Raw genomic sequence first — 20,776 nt, forward strand, 5'->3', positions numbered from 1 at the left:
GCGCCATAGCCAGACGATGCCGCTGAATATGCCCTAGATAGAATATTCGTTATTTTGGTGTCTGTAAGCCCTAATATTAGTTCCTTTCAACCCTTGTAATGAGGATGAAAATCTCTTTACTAGATTGAGTAATTATTTTGATTAACTAAAGCTACAGATTTTAGTATCTCTTGTTGTCATAGCTTCTAAGGTGACCTCTAAAACAATCCAAGCTTATCCAGCCTAAGCCTCCATGATGACAACCCAAAACATGTATTATAACTAAGAAATGTACTGCAAACAGGTGTTTAATTAAAGTATATTTTACTTAATTATTTTAAACTAATCTGATACTGCAAATGCATTGTTTGTGGTCCCAAATTGCTCCTTTTCAGTGAATTATTGTCAAAGACAAGCCCATGCCTGGTAGAAACACTGTGATGAGATAGCTGTAAAAGAAAAATAGCCTCAGTGTAAGTTCTGCAAGCCTTACCACAAACTGATGTCTGCCACTTAAAAGTACTACTTGGACAAAGTTTCAAATTAAACTCCCACGTGGCATCATCGCCGTCGCCCGTTCTCACACTCAACGGCTGCGATCCGCCCAGGCGCCAGACTGTTGGTGTCAGTCGTGAAACAGTTTAAAAACAATTTTCCCGCATTAAAAAAGTTTTTTTACTCTTGTTCAAAAACACTGGGACCAATAAACTACCCGGGAAAAATCCCGGAAATTTGATTTTCCCCAGTGTGAAAGCGCCCTCTCATATCGTGGGTTTCAGCGTGGCCGTCGGATGGAGGGCATCGACGGCCAGGATGGGGCCACCGAGGCGGGAAAATAAAGGGCAATGGAGTCTAGTTAGCGTCTCTCGTGTGTTCTTCGAGCGTGTGTGAAAGAGTGAGAGCACCGAAAGCTTTGGAGAGAGTTTTCATTGCATGTGAAAGCTCTTGGGGATTTTTATTTCGAGTTCCAGGCTCCAGCAGCGGTGAGGAGGAGCGGCGGCGGCGGCGGCGGCGGCGCTCGATTTCACGGCGATGGCGCTTGCTCCAGGTGATGCGGTGCTGGATCGATCGATCTAGCCCCGCGTCGTGCAGCCGGCGGGGCTTGGTAGGAGCCGAATCGCCACTTCGCAAGCGCTGTGTCGGTAATATTAATTGCTGCTGCTGCTCGATCTCTCCTCGTTTGCTTTCTTCCATATTTCGATCGATCTCTTCCCGCTGTGCTTGATTTCTCGTCGTGCGTCAGTGCTGTGGGGACCAGGAGTGTGGATTTCTTTTTTCTTTCTCTCGCTTTTCTCTCTCAAGTGATCTAGCCAGTGTTTTAGCTCGATAGTCTCCTCGCAGTTCTTCCAAAACCCTGCCAGTCTTTTTTTTCCTTGACATTCCTCCTCCATACATAACAAATCTCCCTTCTTTTCCTTCTCTCCTCATCCCTGAGAGTTTAAAAAATCTGGTGTGCCAGTTTCTGTTTGTCTGTCTGCTTCCACTCCCTTCTTCTCTCTCTTCATCATCGAAATTCCTGTGCTGCGCTTATCCTAAGCTGGGTTGGCTCTCAAATCTCCTAAGAGGCGGCCTAGCAGCAGCGAACTGGAATCCCACGATCATGCTCAGACGTGCTGGCAGGAGTAATGTCCGGTGTAGCTAGCTGGGCCGAAGCAGGGAAGAGGGTAGTGAGTAGCTCCTGAGGATGACGAGATCTAGCAGATGGCAGGAGGCAGGCAATCTGGAAAGCTTTGGGCACAGGTTATAGACTCGAGAAGATGGTGGCTGTAGCTCAGTGACCGCAAAGTCATCTCTAAAGTTCCAAGCTAGCACGACTCAGCAGGCAGGTAGCCACTGATCACTCTCGAGGACCACTCTCGAGAGCAATGGATTTGGGTGGCCATGAAGAAGACATTCCCATTCCAATTTCAGCGCAGTTCAGTGCCGCGGCGATACACGAGACTGCAGCCAAGCTCAAGCTCCTGGCGAGTGGGAATGGAACGCCAGCGGCTCAAGTGGGAAGCGGCGCTGCAGTCGTAGTCGTCTCCGGAGAGGCGGGGGCGGCGGCGGCGGCGGCAGGGGGTGACAGCAAAAGCAAGCGTCCAGTGAGGTACACGCAGTGCTTGAAGAACCACGCCGCGGGTATCGGCGGGCACGCTCTGGATGGGTGTGGAGAATTTATGCCGTGCGGAGAGGAAGGGACGCTGGATGCTCTCAAGTGCGCTGCCTGTGACTGCCACCGCAACTTCCACCGGCGGGAGGTGGAGGGCGAGCCCTCTTGCCTCGAGTGCCACCACCGGAAGGACAAGAAGCGGCTCATGCTGCCGTCGAGATCAGGGGAGCTGGACGATCAAGGAGTCTACATGCCAAACGCTGGAGGGCCTAATCTCAAAAAGAGGTTTAGGACGAAGTTCACGGGAGACCAAAAGGAGAGGATGCTGGCATTTGCGGATAAGGTGGGCTGGAAGATCCAGAAGCACGACGAGGCCGAGGTCCAGCAGTTTTGTAACGAGGTGGGCGTCAAGCGTCACGTCCTCAAGGTGTGGATGCACAACAACAAGCACACGCTGGGGAAGAAGATGTAAGCTGGCCAGCCGGGGGGGGGATCATATATCTCAAGAGGTTTCCTCGTCTTCTTTTAGTCGCTTCGTTTGAGAGGTACATTGTTTTCTTTCTCTCCATTTTACTTTGCATTCTCAACTCTAGCTTTTGTCTGTGGGGAAGCTGCAGCGAGAAACGCTTCAGGTTCTACCGCAGGGTTTTCTTTTAAAAACTTGACTCTCACCAGGCAAGAAAAGCATTCACTTGCTGATCAGAATTCCTTATGTTTTCGTTTGGCTTTCGCCATTCCACGCTCTAACGTTTTTGTAATTACATGTTCTAGGTGGTGCTACTGCTACCTGTTTATGTTCTAAAGACTCGCTCTCGCTCCCGCTCCCAGGTGTATCTCGTGCATGCGTCTCTTAAAGTTTGGGTGCGTTCTCGGCTCGCTGCGAGAGGGAATGAGATCTCTTCGGTAGGAACTTTCGGTAGGAACTTTGTTGAGCTTTCATTCTGTTTGTCTCTGCTGCTTGCTTCGCTTCAGGAACCCTTCGTTGGTTTTTCCATCTTGGTTTCAAAGCTTGGTGTGGTGATGATCAGCTGAGTTTCTTCTCTTCACTCTGACGTTTCCGGCAGCACGCCTTCGCTGCCTTGTACACTGTTCCGGAGGCGTGAAGGTGGAAATCAAATCCAATGCTCCAGACTGGACGCGGCGGTGCAGCACACTTCATCATTTTCGGCATCAGACACCGAGACGGAGAGCGAGCAACAAAAGGTGACTGTTTTTTTCCTCTCGTTTTCTTTCGAGCGTTTTAAATGAACGTTTAATTCGATCAAAGTCTTCCCGAGCTGCTAATTCAGTTGTTGCTTTCCTTCGCAGAGAGAGCTTTAATCGCACATGTTTGGACGATGTATTAATGCACAGCTTACAAAAGGGTCGACGGAACGGACCCCGGGCCCCGGCTTGCCAGGCAGGGAAAGGACTGTCTGTGCTCACTTGAAATTTTGGTTTCAGGTGATTGTCATGCACGAGACCTGGCTGGCTGCTGGCTGCAACAGCGCTCTGCACCACCACCTCATTGGAAAACGCAAAGGTTCTCCCTCTCTCTCATCTCGTTTTCTTTTGCAATTTTTTTCCACGATTTACCTTTTGCTTTTCGGGTGTAGGAGTGTGACCCTGACACACCGTCGCTTTCTCTGGCCGCACCGCAACAGCGTCTCGCTGCACTGCCACCGCCACAACCATTTGCTAGCTCGGACAGCTACGCGGCTAGGCTGCTTTGTCCCGTAAGTTTCAAGTAAGATAAGCTGGTGGCTAACTCTTCCCGCGCATAAATCCGTCCTATCAGGTCAGAGCTGCATACTTTGCATCGTTATTCTTGTGCCCGGCATTCGCATCGGATCCTGCCTGTGTTCTGTGAGACCTTCCAGCTTTTGCACTGTACTGATCTTTGCTGGCCTTTCGAGGGTTGGCCGATTGGAGAAAAGAAAGAGAAAGTGAGTAGCAAATCATGGTGAGCGTGTCGTGCGTGTGCTGGAAGTGCTGCTGCTTGTAGCGATGTGGGATATCACAGATTTCTTTTAAGCCCAGGTGTGGTGGTGGTTGCTCCCGCTCATGATGCTAAATCCATGAACTCATGACACACGCACAATAAACAACGGCTAAGCTCCTTCGCTCAGGTCAGTAATTGTCAAGTCGTTGTTTTGTTTTTAAGTCGATTGGATCTGATGGTCTCGCGCGCAGCCGACAAGAGTGGTAGCTAAAGATCAGCCAAACGAACCCCGGCGACCCGAGCAAGCTGGAGCTAGTAACGGACTACCTGAATGTAAGTAAAAGTAGCTATGCCGGCTTTGTTTTGTACTTATAGATGGTTTTCTTGTTGCTCCAGTAGCTGGCCAGCCAGAGCTGGACTGGATGGACGAACCAAAAGCAAAAAAAAAAAAAAGAAACGCTGCCTCGCTCAATCAACTTCACAGCTTTAATAGGTAAATTCTAGTTTTGCTCCACTGGATTATTAAAGTAATCCATGCGTTTGTGACGTGATCGTGGGGTGGTACAAATTCAACCACACTAACCACTGCCATGTTCTCTCGCCAGGACTCGTATAATCTCGGACGCGAGAGGGCAGCAGCAACAACAAGAACGAATAAAATAGGAGGTATTTGTCGTATGGTTTGTAGGACAGGCTTTTTCCTCCCCACAAAAAGATCTGATTCGCCACAGTGGTGCTGGTGGTGGTGTGGTGTTCTTCGCAGGGAAACACAGCGAGAGAGAAAGAGAGAGAAATAATATAAAAGAGCCAAAAGAGTCAGATTTCTAGAAGATCCCGGGCAGCGAGCGGGTGTTTGCGAAGAGCACTTGCGTGTTTTCCGGGCTAGAGGAAGATGCTGTCCTCGGCTGGCTGTGGCAATCTTTTGTTGTGGCTGGCGGCCATCTCTTTTCTCAGCTGCGTTAACACATCTTCCATCGTGAAGTCCGGCTTCCAGTCCGCAAGCATCGCAAAGTTCTTGCTGTCAATCTGTAAAGAAAAAATGCGTTAGCATCTTCTCCTCGACGAGGATCGAAACTGAAAGGAAATCAACAAATCTACTGCATTTAAATCTTCTCTTTGGCTCTCTAGTGACTGCGGTGACTATAAACACAACTACTATCGATCTATCTATCTAGTAAAACGCGAAAGCTCTCGCTCGGGCGAGTGAAAAGGAGAGGCAAGAAACAGTATAGCTGTCCTTCCTTCCTCGCCAATAGTGTGAGTGTACTTACCAGTCCAGTTTCCTGATTCACGCACGTCATGTTGATCCTTGACTGGAACTTCACGCTCGGGGGCTTGCTCGGGTAGTCATCGTCGCAGTAAAGCTTGAGCTGGTAGATGCGACCCTCGTGAACAGACTACAAGAAAAACCAGGCATTAAAACACGGGACACTGGAACAATTAACTTAAGACAAGCACTTACGTCGTAAGGGCCCAGGATGGTTCCTCGCCAGGAATACATGAGCAAATCGTCGGCGTCGTCCATTCCTAAGCTCACGGCGGGATCGCCCAGTCCTTTCTCTCCTCGCTCCAGCTCGTCGAGCAATCTAAAGTTCCTGGGAACTGCGCACTAGCACGCAGCAAAGCTGAGACAGTGCATGCCTCCAGAGAGAAATGATGGAAGGGAAAGAGTTTTACTACTGACCGAGTACTTTGGCTCGAGACATGCTTCCTTGAGCTGCTGCTGCTGCCTCCCGGGAGCCTTCCTGCCGCTCTTCCTGAACGTTCCGTCTTTGTCTTTTCCAGAGGATCATATCCGGGAGCTGCTGAAGCAGGAGCACACAGTCGGCGACGATCGGCGAGAGCTTCGAGATTTCGACTCGCACTATTGAATCTCATCCCAAGGACGCCTGTTTTGTGCTTCCAGGGACCCGCTGTCTCTCTTTTTCCCCACCAACACAAGTTCGCCTGCCCGAATCATAGTTAAGTCCAAGGCCTCCGTGAATGCCATAAAACTCCTTTACCTTGATGATAGTTGCGTGAGTAGTGGTTCTCAGTGCTAAGTAGCTTAATGTTTTCCGGGTTGAATGAATGTTTTTGCACTAAACTTCCGACAATGATTGGTGCATACTTCTATTAGGAAACAAAACCTCGCCATCATGATTAAGCCAGCTTAGAAAATCCTATTACACTAAACCCAACACGCATTAGAAGCTCGCGAAATACAAAACAACTCCCTGCTTACCTGGGGCCAGTTGATCCAGAGAGACAAGCGCAATAAACAAAGTGCATCGTGAAAACGACTGCCGGAAAAAAATGGCTCACTCCGCTGGCGGATTGGTACCACCACCAGAAGCACCAGGCGGAATTCTTTGACCCTTCAGCCGAAGGAATGAGATGTTTCAATTCATCCTTGACAAGCGCAGCAGCGAAATCATTGCTTGTCTTGACCTGCGGAACTAAGTTTTTAGAAAAAAGCTTGCATTTCATTCACGCAAAACTCTTCGGGGCTTACCTTCAAAGCGGCACCTGGCATTCCTCGCAAACTAGTGGAGTCCAGATGTGCTCTTGTTCTACACATGATCTTCCGGAAGCGATTTTACTGGATCCGATTACTTGCTTAAGAAGCTTCTTCGGTGCGGTCAAGGTTGTGTTTCAGTCGAACCTCCATCTGTATCCCACGCAAACAACTTGTTTAGAGCAGAAAGAGCAACTAAGTCAAGAGTGAATGTCCCAAGTGCTGCGTGTTTTACCAAATGACCGCAAGTCTAACATAACGGCCCCACGAGCAGATACCATGACAAGGAAACTTACGGAAATTGACAGGCATGGACCACTGAGTCGCCACCCCCGAACATAAATACAAGCAGTCCAGCTCCTTCGTAGCACCGAATTCATCTTGTTTGGTTGCTTGCATTATTCTCCCTACAAACCAAAAACATCAATTCCCTGCCAGAAAATATCATGAAAAAAGCAGCCAAAACCTTGTGTGTGGCTATAGCATCTCTTGTGATATTGTCGGCAAGTACTTGTGCGCAGCTTAGCCCTTCATTTTACAACGGTACTTGTCGCGATGTGTCTCATGTTGTTTGGAAAGTGGTGTCTCAGGCTGTTGGAAGTGAGAAACGAATGGCAGCCTCCCTGCTAAGGCTCCACTTCCACGACTGCTTTGTCAATGTAAGGAGCCGCTAACCCTTTAGAATTCAGTGCTTCAAATTGTTTAAAAGTAACACTCACTTGTGCATTTGCCAGGGATGCGATGGCTCCGTTCTTTTGGATGACACTGCAAGCTTCACGGGAGAAAAGTCGGCAGGACCAAATAAGAACTCTTTACGAGGATTCGAAGTCATTGATGCTATCAAGAGCCAATTGGAGAGCCAGTGTCCGGGAATAGTCTCCTGCGCGGACATCGTAGCACTGGCAGCACAAACTTCTGTCTTCATGGTAAGATAGTGAGTTTTTGAACCATAGAGGAGGAGAAACTCACGTATATGTTGCGCTATAAACAGCTCGGAGGTCCAGGATGGGCCGTTCCTTTGGGACGGCGAGACAGTACCACGGCCAGCCGTGATGCAGCCAACAGCCAAATTCCACCCCCGGTTTTCACAGTCTCGGAGCTCACATCCGCATTTCAGGCCAAGGGTCTGTCACTTAAGGACATGGTCGTGTTGTCCGGCGCTCATACAATCGGTGCTGCGCAGTGTTTTACTTTCCGCAACCGCCTCTATAGCTTCAACAGCACAGCCGCTTCGGACCCAACCATCGACGCTTCGTTTCTAGCAACTCTCCAAAGCAGCTGTCCCAAGGAGTCCGGTGATGACCAGCTTTCAAACCTGGATGCTGTAACACCCAACCGGTTCGACAATCAGTACTACAAAAACTTGCAGAAAAACAAGGGACTGCTGACGTCTGACCAGGAATTGTTCTCCGGCACCGGCTCGGACGCAGCGACACTGGTGAGCTCGTACGCCAGTAACCCGCTCACATTCTGGCGGGATTTCAAGGAGTCGATGATAAAAATGGGAAACATCAGCCCTCTCACAGGCACAAACGGAGAGATCCGTAAGAACTGCCACTTTGTGAACAGTTGAGGTATAGTACGTAGATCAAATTGAAATCAAAAGGAAACAAGGACTAAACTCCACATGTACCTTGGGAGGAACTCCCTCAACAACAAAATTTGGATGGTCCTGCCAAATAAATGTCATATCAGTCACAAGAAAATAAAAATAAAAAAGCATACTTACTTGTCTGCTGTGGATCACAAAGAATAAACAAACAAAAGCAAGAACATAGTCATAGTATCGAGATTTACGAAGTCTTATTGGATGCCAAAAGGATACAGTAAACTCTACTGTGCCCGTACCGGAGCTACTTCACCCCCTCCGAGCACCAGTTTCACGTACTATCATACAGTGCGTCGGCGTTCCTCGAGCACGCTGGGCTGTTTACGACCATGCTCGTCTTCGCTTTGCTGGGAAAGACACGTCAGGAACCAAGAGCGAATCGTCAACCTCTGGCACGACAGCCATGCCAAGTTTGGATTTTCCTTTTGCGGGGGGAAGCTTAGAGGCAGGCATGGTTGACGGAGTCATCTGTGGAACCTCATGGAACGTCTCGGCGTAAGACTGCTCGTCAAACAGACTCAAGTCTGCGAGCCAGTCATACTCTCCAAGGTTTCCAGCTTCGGCCTGGAAGAAACAGCGAATAATCAGCTGCCAAGAAAGAAAACTTGGTAAGCTGTACCTTGGATGAGCCAATATCACTTAGAGAGTATCCGGAAGCCATGTCTGGAATGTTTAGCAACTCGTCGACACGCCAACCAGGAACCCCTTCGGTTAAATATTCCGAAATAGTACTACTCGTGCTCCGTTTTTCCATGACAGTCTCCGGCTCTGCTCTCGAGACTGTTTCAAACCTCTCCGGTGTGCGATTGGCCGAAAGCGAATTTCCCGACGAACTGGCTCCTGAAGCCGAGGCGTTCTTCCTGGGTTGCTGCGGAGTCACAGGCGGTACTTCGAGAAAGTCTTGGGCAGAAAGAGCACTGAGAGCCACTCTAACACCCGTGACTAGAAACCGGTTGTGGCTGGAAGCGTGCGCGTTGGACGAGTGTATGGATACGTCGCAAGCCCGGCAAAGCAAAGCGCGATCCTCGACACAGAAAAACCAGCCGGTTTTCTCCTAAGCAAACCAGGAATTAGAACCTCCCAATCAAATGAGAAGAAGAAGAAAAATCGTCCCTGGCTAGATACCTGGCAAATGTCGCAAACAGGAGAAGTCCCAGAGAAGCTCAAAGGCAAGCGCTGATGCTTCCCAGCGAGCTTGTTCGCCGCATGGACCTCGGCATCGCAAGCGGCGCAAAGCGCAGCTTCATCGGCGCAGCACACCAAAGCGGCCTCGGCCTTCTCACAGACATCACATTGTATCCTCATCACCGTCTTTCTCCTGCCACAGTCACTCCATGCACTCGCTACACGGAAATCCCTCCCAGATGTGAGCACCGACCGAAATATTTCCCTAGCGCTGTGAAATACCTGGAATTTCGATCGCAGGACGAGCAGCGCCAACAGCCAAGCGCGCCTACACGACTCGGCGCCGCTGCGTAGATGATTCCAGCTCCAAGAACCCTAGCCTAGCGCTGCCATTTTTAACCAAAGACACATGGCATCGCTTCCATGCCATGGATCTTTTAACCTGATTTTTTCCTGGCCACAGGAACCACAAAGTGGACAAGCATCCCCAGCGAATATTCTCCAAATTTTTTATTTCGAATCTACCTTTTTCAACAGGTTAAACCTCCTTTTTCTAAGATTCGCTTTGGACATTTTATTTATCTCCATGGAAAAGGTGACAAATAATTCTCAAGGCTTACCTCCATATCCGTACCCGCCATTCCCATTACCGTACCCATACCCGATTGGAACACCGCCAATCGTGACGCCGCCGCCGCCACCGCTCGGCCCGCCAAAGCCTCCGCCACAAACCGGCCCCCAGCAGCCGCCGCCGCCACCACCATGGGAGTTTCCGTACCCACCGCCGCCAGCGCCCGGGGTGCCGCCGTACCCGCCGCCACTACCCGCATTGCCGTATCCCGCGCCGCCCGCGCTGGGCGTTCCGCCGTATCCGCCCCCGCCCTGGGAGCTCCCGTACCCGGCACCACCCGCGCTGGGAGTTCCGCCATAGCCGCTACCTCCCTTGGAGTTTCCGTACCCGCCTCCTCCAGCCGATTGCGTGCCTCCAGCGCCTCCGCCCGAGTACTCCTTGGTGGAGCTGGAAGTGGAGGACGAGGATTTGGAGACCTCCTCTTCGAGGATTCGAGAGACCCGGGCATCTGCGAGGAGGATCATTCCAGCCACAGCCAGCAACGCAAAGAGAAAGATCTTGGTCCCCATTGAAGATCCCCGCGATAGCATCGAGGGATCACACGAAGAACACTCTCTAGACAGTCGATCAAACCCGGGAGAACTCCTGTCCTAGACGAAGAAAAAGAAAGGAGATGAGAGAATAGACTGCCACTGGCTGTGATTGAATACAGCACCAGCGGCGCCTTCTTTATACTCCCACTATATTCCAAAGCGCCATTGCATTGAATGCACTGTTAGCCCATCGAGACCAAAGCGACCAGTGTGTGTAAAAAAAAGGACCATTTCTTTCCCCCGCACTTCCCCGCCACCTTTTTTACGTGGTCCGCATATGCCCGTACGCATGCTTTACCGCTGTCCGTACCCAGAAATTCACGACTTACCCGGGGGGAGAATAGAATCCGACAGCGTCCTGATTCCCGTGTGAACGATGCTTAGTGTCGCGTAGCCAAATGGGACGAGTCAGACCCGGTCAACCGCTCGGTCAATGTGAGTCAATGTGGGGCATTTAACGTTTGTGTTTGCATGTGAGCCTGGGATATTGGCATGCAACCACCGCCACCTTCCCCCACCTTTGGACATAAATACCGCCATGGAAAAACAATGACCTTTGATGGTAAAATAAGATAAAATGTTTTACTTTCTCACCCATCAAACCGTATATTCACATTTATTGCGCGGCTCAAGATGGCAAGAGCTCGTTGTCAAATTTGTGGTGGCGACTGCAACTTCGCTATCAAGTGGTTGCGCTTATTGGCATAAAATGAATTACATACAAAACTATGATGTTTAGCGATGTTAGTTCTAAAGCGAAAACAAAAAGGAAACGCTACATGTAAGATTACACACCTAGTTTGCAGGCTCGGCTGTTCCATCATGGAGCGCACAACAATTCGCTGCTTTCGAATGCCCTTGATAAACTTTGATTGCCTCTCCGGTTGCTAGCTCCCACAGCCTTGCAGTTTTATCAGATGATGCTGGAATTTACACAAACATAAGTACGAGTCAAGGAAAAGAATAAGTGTTTCTGGCTTGCCTGTGACGAGAAATGCACCATCGACTGAGAACACACAGTCCCACACCCAGGCGGAATGACCTGACAGAAAGTTGCATTTTGTGAGACAACACAGCTCAACGCAAAAAGCAGACCTGTCAAAGTACGCTCCAGAGTGAAATTGTTGATATTCCAAATCTTTACGGTGTGATCGGCTGATGCCGTCGCCAGGTACCTGCAAAAGTTTTGAGTTGGCTCAAGAGCAGGCTGTAGAAAACAAAAACGTCACGCTTACTTGTGGTCCTCGTCACAGTATTCGGGAGACAAGAGGCACTTGAGGATGTACGTGTTGTGGGCTTCTAACTTGTGCAACGGATCAAACTTGGTTAGCAGCTGCCAGGAAAAACAAAATGTTCGTGAGCGGGGAAGAAAACGCAAAGGGAAATGGTTTTTTTGTTGGTACCTGTGTATCCTGACGCAAACGCCATACATAACAAATCCCACGATTATTAGCTGCGACCACAATGTCCCACATGACCGTCAGCGATCTTATGGCCATGTCGACCTCAGGAACCTGACAAGAAGGATTAGCATTACCAAAATCGATAGCATCATCCTAGTGCGTCGAAAAAACTTCACAAAGAAAATTTTTTTAAAAAAAGAAAACGAATAAACTATACCAGCTCGCAGCTACATGAGTTTGCAGTCAAGTCCCACACCCTGATGTTTCCATTTTGATCGCCAGAGATAAGCTCTTGCTGTTGTCACAACAGAAAGAATACATAGAAACCTCTAGAGACCATTTTTGCAAACCTGGTTGGGGTGGAGCACCACTGTGTTTACTGCTGCTCGGCTTTCATATTCCATCTGACAGCCAGGTGCACTGCGAAAAGAAAGGAAAAGTATAAAACTCGAGACTATGCCGATGAAATGAGTTAGAACTCACCGGAGATCCCAGATCTTCACCGTTCCATCCTCCGATCCAGAGTACATCCATTTTCCATCACACTGGAAACCAATGGCCGTCACGTTACTGGTGTGAGCATCATAGTTGAGAACCTGTAGAACAATGTAGTGAAAAGAAAAAGTAAAGAGAAGAAGCTACCGACTGGTTGAGGATTGCTGGAATTTATTTCGAAGAGCCGGATGTGAGGATTGCCAGCAGCAGCGAGGAAATGCTTGTCGGGAGTGATCTCGAGCTTATTCACTTGCTGCAGAGACGAGAAATTCGCAAGGATCGCGATAAAAAACCAGGGAAGAAATTTACCGAATCGGTGTACTGCAAGACGCGATAGCAGCGGCCGCTCGTCGCCTCCCAGAAGCGGATCGTGTGATCGTAGCCCGCTGTGGCCAAGATCACCGAGGGCTGTGGCATTTCTCCCGCTACTCCATCGACACAAAAAGAGAAAGCCCTAAACCCTAGTTCTTCGCAATGGCACTATCTCCCAAACTATTGCTCCAGTGGAAGGCGCTCCAAGGCCATGGCGGCAGTCGATTGGTATGTTTCTCGTCTAGAGCGAGAGTCTTCTGCGAGAATGCGCTCGATCCATCGCAATCCAAGCTCGTGAGCGCCTACATTGACAAGCTTCTCGATTGGAACCAGGTTAGAGAGATTTCTAGAATTTTTTTGTGTTCATCTCATTCATTCGTGCTTCCAGCGTATGAATTTAACTTCCGTGACAGACCGTAAGGAAGTGATGGAAAGGCACATAAGAGACTCTCTTTCACTTCTCCCAGTGATTGAAAAGCACTGCTCACTGAGCGATGGGAGTTTGAAGGTGGTCGACATAGGCAGTGGTGCTGGTCTTCCAGGAATCATTTTTGGTATTGCAAGACCAAGTAAGTCGTAGTTCCTAGGATATATCTTTTCTCGATAACCAACGTAGCTGATTCCTGTGGTGTTGTGATGCAGGCTGGAAGATTACGCTGATAGAATCCATTCAGAAAAAGTGTGACTTCTTAGAGGACGCTGTGCTCGCTGTGAGTTTACAAAATGTTAGCGTCGTTCGTGCAAGGGCAGAGGTAACTATGCTCAAGCTTAAGATGTTTGCTGGTGATTTTTCATGGGTTTAGTCAGGAAAAAGGTCGAGATGTGGAGTTTCGTGAAACTTTCGACGTAGCAGTGGCAAGAGCTGTCGCAGAAATGCGAGTTCTCGGTGAGTTTTTAAAGTCCTGAGAAGTGTGTTAAAAAAACTTACGAGTTCATGACATTGTGTAGCCGAGTTGTGCTTGCCTTTTGTTGCCGCTGGAGGAATCATGGTTGCCGCTAAGGGTGCCAATCCTGAGGTCTGTTTTCGTCTTAGAAAAAGAGTTCACGTTCTTGATCGGTTCTTGGTGGACCAGGAGGAAGTTAAAAGCGCAGAAGAAGCTATAACGCTTTTGGGAGGATCATGTGCAAACATTATTGAAGGTTCCAAGTTTTATTTCCACTGTTGCCAAGGAGTTCTCATCATACTTTCTTTCGCCAGTTGATTCTGAAAGTCCGTTCGGGACCAGGACTGCAGTTGTGTGCCTGAAAGCTACTCCCACGCCGGAGAAATACCCAAGGAGACCAGGAGCACCTAGCAAACGACCTTTGGGATTTAGAAGCAAGAGAACCGAAGCTGGATAAGATCATCTAAGAACTGATTCTCGAGGGAAGTTCTACCAATTTTTATACTGTAAGTCTCTTGTTATATCTTGAAAGACACAGGAAGTTGGATATCTAAACAACTGATCAGAAGGTAAAGACTTCTTATTGATTCTCCAGGAACATAACATTTCTTTCAGTGGTAGAAGAGCTTGGCAATGACTTTGATGATGAAAGTAGCACCATCAATGGAGAGGCTCGCGATGAAGTTGGTTTTGCCATTAAACTCGTTATGGCTGTCGATGATCGAGAAGACAAACATGGCGTTGAAAGCATTCCCAGGTTGAATCTGAGTATAGATGTAAACTCCCTCACCCGGTCTTGGATGTTTGCAGTGAAGGACCCAGCGAGAGATTGTCATTGAAGACGATGACCTCCCAAAGTCGATGCCTGTGATGTTGTGACCCGGGCCGGCCACCTCTTGGGAGGTGTCACCGGATGGATTGGTGGTGTTTTGGAGAGTGTCGCGGAGAGATGAGGGTCTCTTTGGAGGAGCAGCAGTGATTTGAGAAGCTGTGATCATCGTGACCACAAGAAGAAGAAGATAGCGGAACTCCATGGATCAGAGACTACTTGGGAAAACACTTTGATCTTGGTAGCTTTGCATAAATATTTATTTAAAACTAGGAGGATAGTTATTAGTATGATCACTAGAATCACGCACTATATGGACTTCTTGTCATGCTATACTGTAGTTAAAAAAAGAAAAGTATCCTTGCCTAAATATTTAGAGGATAGTTATATACTGTAGTTCAAAAAAATCCTATAAATTATGGTCTAACTTTACTTTTTATTAGAATGCGAGGAGGAAGTGATCGAGGGGGAGCAGCAGCGGCTTCCGGTGAGAGGTCAGGTGTGATGGAGCAATTGTCCAAGGATTTGAAGAACCTGGTCTCTACCACCTATTCCTCCTCCTTGCGCCTGGGGATGGCCTTCTACTTCCGTGGAACGCACATCAAAATCGACTGTGATAGAGGAGCCCCTGGGGACATCGATTTTCCTCTCCCCAGGGATGAGCTGATTGATGTTATTGAGTGCGTCTACCGGGCGGCAAAAAAGGGTCACGCCATTGCCATGTCTCCTAAGGCTTATTGAACTTGCTGCATCTTATGCTCGCAATCCTTCTCAAGGTAGATTAGCTACATCTTCGCGAAACATTACTATTATTATTATTAATCTCTAACCTTCTAACGTATGATCGTTGAAAGTTCTACAAAGGGTCATATAAGGAGCAGCACTGTGCGGCTCTAGCTCCATCACTCTGTTCCCAGATCTAAGACCTCGTCTTGTGTCGCCATGGACTCGACAAGCTCCCATAAGAGCCGTCCAAGAGATGGAATCCGGGAAGAATGGCATGTTGTCTAAAAGGTCTTGAGCCATTTTCAGCTGCCCTGCTCGAGCAAGGCTGTCAATCACGCAAGAGAAGTGCTTCAGCCTTCGTCTCAATCCATAGTCCATGCTCAAAGACACCAAAAAGTCACGACTCCTGCCAGATTTACCTTGACGGGCACAGGCGGCCAAAACTCCAGTGAAAGTAATCTCATCACACTCCACTCCATGGATCTGCAGCAAGAAGAAGAGATCCAGAGCTTTAGAAACAGTACGCCCAAGAGAGGCATACGCCAGGATCAAAACATTCCAGGATACCAGGTCTCTTTCGTCCATCTCGTTAAAAGTTTTCCTTGCAAGGTCTAGTTCACCGCAAGAGGCATATGCTTCTATCATGGCGGTGCACGCTACGACGTCTCTAACCGGCATCTTTTCTAGCAAGTGCCGGGCAGCTTCCAGATGCCCGTTCCGAGCATATGCTGTTACAATGGCGGCCCACGAACAAATATTGTGCTCTGGCATTAGATTCTCAAAGACACCCATGGAATTTTCTACAATGCCATGCATGGAATATGCCGTCAGCATGGCTGTGTATGTGACAACGTTCCATTCTGGCATGCTATTAAAAAGAGCGCACGATTCCTCCAGATGCCCAGCTTCTGAATACGCTGTGATCATGGTTGTCCACGACACGAGATCTTTGTAGGGCATTTTCTTAAAGAGCGCTTGGGCCTCTAAATCTTGGCCATGCTTGAGACAAGCACTGATTATTGCGTTCCATGAAACTACACTCTTTTGAGGCATTGCATCGAAGACAACCCTGGCATTGTGTAAGTCTTGAGCTCTGCTGATCAATTTAGTCCAAGTAACAATCCCTTGGCTCATGTTTTAAAACCATTACCCAAACATCCAGTGAAGTATGATGTTGAAAAACTTAACAGTGATTTTTTGGATATTCAGATGTTTATAAGCATTATAAATTTCCTTAAATACCAAGTATATGGTGAATGTTCACCACTTGGAGTGCATTGAAAATTTGAATTTTCACGGGATATACCAAACTCCCAAAGGGAGAGTTTACTGAAGACTACTTCTTGATGGGTGCCACTAAACCCTGTAAACAGATGAACCTCTATTTGTCTTTTAAGGTTTGAGACTAAGCCACTGGACAGACGAGAGTATAGGACCTTTCCTTGTCTGCTTGTTCTGAGAGGGTTTTCTGTGCTGTGTTTGCTTGAAGTTGGAATACTCTTTCCTGAGCCCTGGGCACTAGCTCCATTTGAAGTTCCAATATTATTAAAAGGGTTACTTATATGTAAAGTTTTAACCGTAAAAGGGCATGTTACAAAAATCGTCCAGCCCTTGCCGCTATAAACTGAGCAGCACGCGTACAATGACTTGGTCCGCTAGAGCCACGAGAACTTCATCGTGGACGGCTCTCCCATAGGCGTTGACTGCCACCATGCCTTCAAGGTCCAGAGCAGCTTAGTCTGTACGTGGCGATCATGAAGTTCCAGTCCATGAGTTTCACCAAGCAGCATGTGTTTTTAGGGCAACGAGAGAATGGCAAAATAAGGGGCAGGCCGGGGAAACCACCGGCCTCCACCACCACCCGTGCTTGCTCCAACACCTCCTTTGCGATGGGGTAGTGATATGGCAAAAACTCATCGTGGGAAAAGAGATCATACGGTCCGTCACTTCGGTGATGATTCGCTAGGGTTTGGAAGCCACCACCGCCGGTTCGTCGGCCACCTCACGCACTGCGGCCCTCCATCTGATAAACTCTTGATAGCAGAAGCGCGACGCATCCACAGCAAACTCCTCTCCGCAGCACACGCCAGCCTCTGCGCAAACTCGATCGCCGGCCGGAGCTCACTCGTCGTGAGCATGTCGCATGGCTGCTTGTCCACCACCACTCCACCCATTCGGGCGCGCCCGTGAGAAGTTGAGGCCGTCTTGTGAGATGCAGAGCGGCTCCTCGAAGAGGATAGCATAGTCGAGGCGCTGGGCGCAACTGGCGAACTTGCGGTAGAAGGAGTGGTCGAGGAGCATGTCCATTTGGAAGCGAGACGCTTCAAGGCCAGGCCGACTAGGGATGTGTAGTTCCAGTAGTAGTCGTCCCTATTAGCGGCCCTCAGCTAGCGGCCGAGTCTCAGCTATCAGTTGCGATGCGGCTTGTAGAGAACCAGGCCTGGATAGCGGAGAAGACCCAGATCACATATAAAATATCATCATCATACTCATCGTAAAAGACGCGGCAAAGCAAGCATTTTTGTGGACTTTTGGCCGTCAGACGTTTCGGCCATTGTCCCTCCCCGACCACATCCATGCGCGGCACAACTGCTCATCTTTGGGAGCTCTGCCTGCTTGCTCTTTTTCTTTCCCAAGATGGCCCTGCAAGTGGAGTTGTACAGACTTTGCAGAATAAAAAAAGAAGATACGTAAAAAGAACCAGATGCTTGACATCTTCCATGCGTGGGCATCTTTCTTTTCCACTAACAGGGAAGTCGTGCAAATCCCTGCTCGAGGACATCCTGCCCATCCACTTTGTAGCTGATTTGTATTCTCGTGTTACTGTCACTGATTATTAAGCAACCCTTGTTTCTTCGCTCACCTTTGGACTGATAACAAAGTCCGTGCATGTCAGATTCCAAAATCAGGGTCAACTGGGGTTGATAAGCTCCATAAGTCTCACTTTGATAAGTCTCACTTTGATAAGCAAGCATGGTCCTGTACTTTGGAGCTGCAAACACGCAAAAAAGCATACATCAAAGTTGATATCAAAGCTGATTAGTTACCACCATATTACTGTCTCCAAGAAGTCTCCTTGCTTTGACAAACGTCTGTTTTATCGGTTGAGAGAGTGAATCCAGGCCACTGCTCAGATTGCACGGACAAACAATCCATCAGCACCACCTGAAGGTTTTTCAAACTTGTCAGATGCTACTAGCATATTATGAGGTGCAGAGGGTGTGCTTGGATTTCTTAGTCTTCTTCAGGTCTTGCCTATATAAAAACCCACTAAACGGTCTACACGCTACGAGATCTCACACTTAGATTTTGCAAGCTACCGGTCTTCTATACAGGGGTGGCTAGAAATCCAGAAGATAATTCATACCCTTATACACAGACGTCAGCTTGTTGTCTTATTAAAACTCTGTCACAACATGAAACTCCATGTCAGCATGAACATCCAACATGTAATGAAACTCATCTAAGCTGTCGAGTCCTGTACTTAAGCCCTGGATAGAATAGTATAAAAAATGTCTATATAAGTAATCCACCTGTGTACTTCAATTAGTGTTACTTGGGTCCAGTCCATACGAATTGTAATCACCGTAAGGAGTGAGAGGAATAACAGCCGAGCATATATATGTATATATAAGATGCTTTTGTTGTTGGATCAGGCTATGGAGGATCAATTGCTGTCTGTCAACTCACAAAAGGTGGGTTGTGTGTGTGCTAGAAAAGGGAAGATGATGGGATCCTCACAAGTGTGTTCACTTTTGGTGTTCAGATCCAACAACCTGGAATATCTCAGTTTATTCTATAAAATAACTGGTAAAATGTAGATTATAAATTATTTAAAGATTTAATTTTATAAATATTAAATAAAATTATAAAACTCAGTTTAATTTATTTATGTCTCTTTTTAACCTTACCAATTTCTAAAGTAGCTATAAATCTTGGTGAGCTTAGTTGTTGCCCTTGAGATCACACACCTCCCCTATAACAAATAATGGCAAGGTTCTAGCATGTCCATCTCATGCTATTTAGCTGTTGAAATGTAAATCCCCTAGTGGATAATCTTCATTGATGAACATGAAAAGGCCTTAGAGTTGCATCCTTTTGCACTACACAAGAAGCCTCTCATTGAGTGTTGGATTCACATTAATCTATTATAGGACAAAATGCCTTAAAATGTGGGTATTCAAAATGGTTTTTAGATTAGCCACCACAAGACTATTCAGTCTTTAATGTTGATATGAGAGTTGAGATTCGAGATTGAATTGTTTGGGGGTTTAAGTTGAAAAATGAAAAGTAGAGCTACAAGCTAGATCTGGACAGCTTAGTGAGGTGAGTTGCATGATGGCAGATTCTACTTTGGGCTACAAAGACTTTTATGATTGAGGTAAAGAGTAAACATTTTTACAATTATTTGCAACTAGAGATTTGCCCTATACTAATATTAATATAGTGGGATTTGATAGCCATCTGATTGGTTTCAATTCGGACCATTCGCTCCTGTATATAAATTAAGGTTTTTGGGTTAATTGATATACACATTTCTCTATTCTATTTCTATATTCTACACACTCACATTGGTGAAGATGAGGGGTAACTTTAATTGTCCCTATGGAGTGTTTGGATTTGGGATTTTAGTTTAGATCTACCGTTTGTATTGTCTAGATCTCAATTTCCTTATAGTTTTTTCAATTTCTTTTTTTTTTTTTTCTTCCTTTTTGTTTATCTTCATCGCAAAGTAGTAGCCTCCTCCTATTTTAACTTTGGAGTAGTAGTTGGTGTAGTTGCTCAATACTATATGGTTGCAGTTGAATAATCACACTTTGTTGATGGCAGCATTCACAGTGTATGGTACAGCTCCTTCTACTCTTATTACTAATCCTCGCATTTGGCTGAAATTCTTATGTGGGAACCTTGGGGATGATGTGTACCATTGGTTCAATCACTTTATGGTGATTGCCATATATCATTCTTGTGATAATGCTCAGTATTTATGTAAATTTCCCATATGTCTCCAAGGGATAATACTATAGTGGTATAACGGTTTGAGTGTAACCACTCATATGAATTGGAGCATTCTCCTTGATATCTTTAAACATGTATTTAGACATGCCAATGATTTTTTAAACAATTGCATCATCTTTTTCAAGGGCTATCTAAATTAGTGATGCAATTTAGCATTTGTTTCTACAACCTCTTGCTTTGTGCAAAGCCAAATATGTCAGAGAAGGTCAAGTTGAGAATGTTGTGGTTAATACTTTGTCAAAATCTTGTAAGATTTATACATGTACTTGCTCCAACCACCCTTGACGATGCTCTTTTCTTGGCACAACATTATAATATATCACCTCTTCCATTTCTCATTGCAGATCCTTTAACTCCACTTTCTTTGGGAGATGGTCTTGTTCCAATGGAGGTTGATGCTGCTGCTACCCGTGTTCAAGGACAAGGGCGAGAATGTGGTTATGGCCATGATGTTCACTATTGGACATATGATGAAGTTGGTCACACTTATCAATGCTATCGTATTTTCCGGATTAGCAACCTCTATTTCCTATGTGGAGACCTTGGCATCAACGTCATATTGGTGCTACTATAGTAGGTCTAGACACTGCAATGCTTTCAGAAAATGAGGAGTCATATAAATAACAAGGGTCCTTGCATGAATAAATTAGTGACTCTTCTATCTTTCTTTCAAAAGTATCATCAAATGGTTCACTCGGCATTAGTTCATTTAGTGTTTACT

General features: G+C 47.1%; 9 protein-coding genes across 20 annotated transcripts in view; 3 read left to right on the forward strand and 6 right to left on the reverse strand.

Moving 5' to 3' along the window:
• The window catches only part of LOC9648461 (probable 2-oxoglutarate-dependent dioxygenase At3g50210), a 3,129-nt gene extending 1,956 nt beyond the window's left edge, over positions 1-1,173 (reverse strand). The window contains exons 1-2 of the mRNA XM_002994301.2: positions 885-1,173; positions 473-595 (exon numbers count right to left, since the gene is read on the reverse strand). Coding sequence (XP_002994347.2) covers positions 473-595; positions 885-1,173 — 412 coding nt within the window. The remainder of the gene's footprint in view (positions 1-472; positions 596-884) is intronic.
• Positions 845-5,105, forward strand: LOC9648464 (zinc-finger homeodomain protein 2). Of its 9 annotated transcripts, none has more exons than XM_024667893.1 (9): positions 845-2,616; positions 2,843-3,274; positions 3,380-3,593; positions 3,667-3,786; positions 3,849-4,179; positions 4,244-4,325; positions 4,392-4,485; positions 4,598-4,658; positions 4,756-5,105. In XM_024667893.1, the coding sequence occupies exon 1, from the start codon at positions 1,845-1,847 to the stop codon at positions 2,541-2,543; it is 699 nt and encodes a 232-aa protein (XP_024523661.1). In that variant the 5' UTR covers positions 845-1,844; the 3' UTR covers positions 2,544-2,616; positions 2,843-3,274; positions 3,380-3,593; positions 3,667-3,786; positions 3,849-4,179; positions 4,244-4,325; positions 4,392-4,485; positions 4,598-4,658; positions 4,756-5,105. The 9 variants fall into 9 exon arrangements, with proteins under 9 accessions (XP_024523661.1, XP_024523655.1, XP_024523656.1 ...); XM_024667887.1 differs by having other exon boundaries at positions 3,849-3,996; positions 4,091-4,179; positions 4,389-4,485; positions 4,598-4,973; XM_024667888.1 differs by having other exon boundaries at positions 3,667-4,179; positions 4,389-4,485; positions 4,756-4,985.
• Positions 4,770-6,563, reverse strand: LOC9648462 (ubiquitin-conjugating enzyme E2 variant 1C). Its single transcript, XM_002994302.2, has 7 exons — positions 6,487-6,563; positions 6,217-6,422; positions 5,996-6,162; positions 5,677-5,939; positions 5,455-5,594; positions 5,264-5,389; positions 4,770-5,018 (listed from the first exon to the last, which is right to left on the reverse strand). The coding sequence occupies exons 4-7, from the start codon at positions 5,783-5,785 to the stop codon at positions 4,875-4,877; spliced, it is 519 nt and encodes a 172-aa protein (XP_002994348.2). The 5' UTR covers positions 5,786-5,939; positions 5,996-6,162; positions 6,217-6,422; positions 6,487-6,563; the 3' UTR covers positions 4,770-4,874.
• A 323-nt stretch (positions 6,564-6,886) lies between these two features.
• Positions 6,887-8,223, forward strand: LOC9648465 (peroxidase A2). Its single transcript, XM_002994299.2, has 3 exons — positions 6,887-7,148; positions 7,224-7,415; positions 7,481-8,223. The coding sequence occupies exons 1-3, from the start codon at positions 6,936-6,938 to the stop codon at positions 8,060-8,062; spliced, it is 987 nt and encodes a 328-aa protein (XP_002994345.2). The 5' UTR covers positions 6,887-6,935; the 3' UTR covers positions 8,063-8,223.
• Positions 8,224-8,272: 49 nt separating this feature from the next.
• Positions 8,273-9,660, reverse strand: LOC9648463 (B-box zinc finger protein 25). Of its 2 annotated transcripts, none has more exons than XM_024667882.1 (4): positions 9,506-9,660; positions 9,224-9,441; positions 8,718-9,149; positions 8,273-8,662 (listed from the first exon to the last, which is right to left on the reverse strand). In XM_024667882.1, exons 2-4 carry the CDS (start codon positions 9,401-9,403, stop codon positions 8,420-8,422), a joined length of 855 nt encoding a protein of 284 aa, XP_024523650.1. In that variant the 5' UTR covers positions 9,404-9,441; positions 9,506-9,660; the 3' UTR covers positions 8,273-8,419. The 2 variants fall into 2 exon arrangements, with proteins under 2 accessions (XP_024523650.1, XP_002994349.1); XM_002994303.2 differs by having other exon boundaries at positions 8,718-9,152; positions 9,506-9,659.
• On the reverse strand, positions 9,552-10,363 carry LOC112343847 (glycine-rich cell wall structural protein 2-like). The gene is made up of 2 exons (XM_024667878.1): positions 9,844-10,363; positions 9,552-9,676 (listed from the first exon to the last, which is right to left on the reverse strand). Exons 1-2 carry the CDS (start codon positions 10,361-10,363, stop codon positions 9,552-9,554), a joined length of 645 nt encoding a protein of 214 aa, XP_024523646.1.
• A 592-nt stretch (positions 10,364-10,955) lies between these two features.
• On the reverse strand, positions 10,956-12,723 carry LOC9648466 (protein LST8 homolog). 2 transcript variants are annotated; one of them, XM_024667881.1, is made up of 11 exons: positions 12,595-12,723; positions 12,437-12,538; positions 12,274-12,386; positions 12,141-12,210; positions 12,008-12,085; positions 11,791-11,901; positions 11,623-11,720; positions 11,483-11,562; positions 11,370-11,429; positions 11,183-11,310; positions 10,956-11,113 (listed from the first exon to the last, which is right to left on the reverse strand). In XM_024667881.1, the coding sequence occupies exons 1-10, from the start codon at positions 12,700-12,702 to the stop codon at positions 11,183-11,185; spliced, it is 948 nt and encodes a 315-aa protein (XP_024523649.1). In that variant the 5' UTR covers positions 12,703-12,723; the 3' UTR covers positions 10,956-11,113. The 2 variants fall into 2 exon arrangements, with proteins under 2 accessions (XP_024523649.1, XP_002994350.1); XM_002994304.2 differs by having other exon boundaries at positions 10,956-11,310.
• A 7-nt stretch (positions 12,724-12,730) lies between these two features.
• On the forward strand, positions 12,731-14,680 carry LOC9648467 (ribosomal RNA small subunit methyltransferase G). 2 transcript variants are annotated; one of them, XM_002994300.2, is made up of 9 exons: positions 12,731-12,930; positions 12,986-13,166; positions 13,240-13,349; positions 13,405-13,483; positions 13,546-13,613; positions 13,671-13,737; positions 13,796-14,050; positions 14,097-14,238; positions 14,292-14,680. In XM_002994300.2, the coding sequence occupies exons 1-7, from the start codon at positions 12,760-12,762 to the stop codon at positions 13,936-13,938; spliced, it is 819 nt and encodes a 272-aa protein (XP_002994346.1). In that variant the 5' UTR covers positions 12,731-12,759; the 3' UTR covers positions 13,939-14,050; positions 14,097-14,238; positions 14,292-14,680. The 2 variants fall into 2 exon arrangements, with proteins under 2 accessions (XP_002994346.1, XP_024523651.1); XM_024667883.1 differs by having other exon boundaries at positions 14,106-14,238.
• Positions 14,681-15,135: 455 nt separating this feature from the next.
• Positions 15,136-16,089, reverse strand: LOC112343848 (pentatricopeptide repeat-containing protein At4g02750-like). Its single transcript, XM_024667879.1, has one exon. The coding sequence runs from the start codon at positions 16,087-16,089 to the stop codon at positions 15,136-15,138; it is 954 nt and encodes a 317-aa protein (XP_024523647.1).
• Positions 16,090-20,776: the final 4,687 nt, after the last annotated feature.

The sequence above is a fragment of the Selaginella moellendorffii genome, unplaced genomic scaffold, assembly GCF_000143415.4.
Source record: "Selaginella moellendorffii unplaced genomic scaffold, v1.0 SELMOscaffold_233, whole genome shotgun sequence".
NCBI lineage: Eukaryota > Viridiplantae > Streptophyta > Lycopodiopsida > Selaginellales > Selaginellaceae > Selaginella > Selaginella moellendorffii.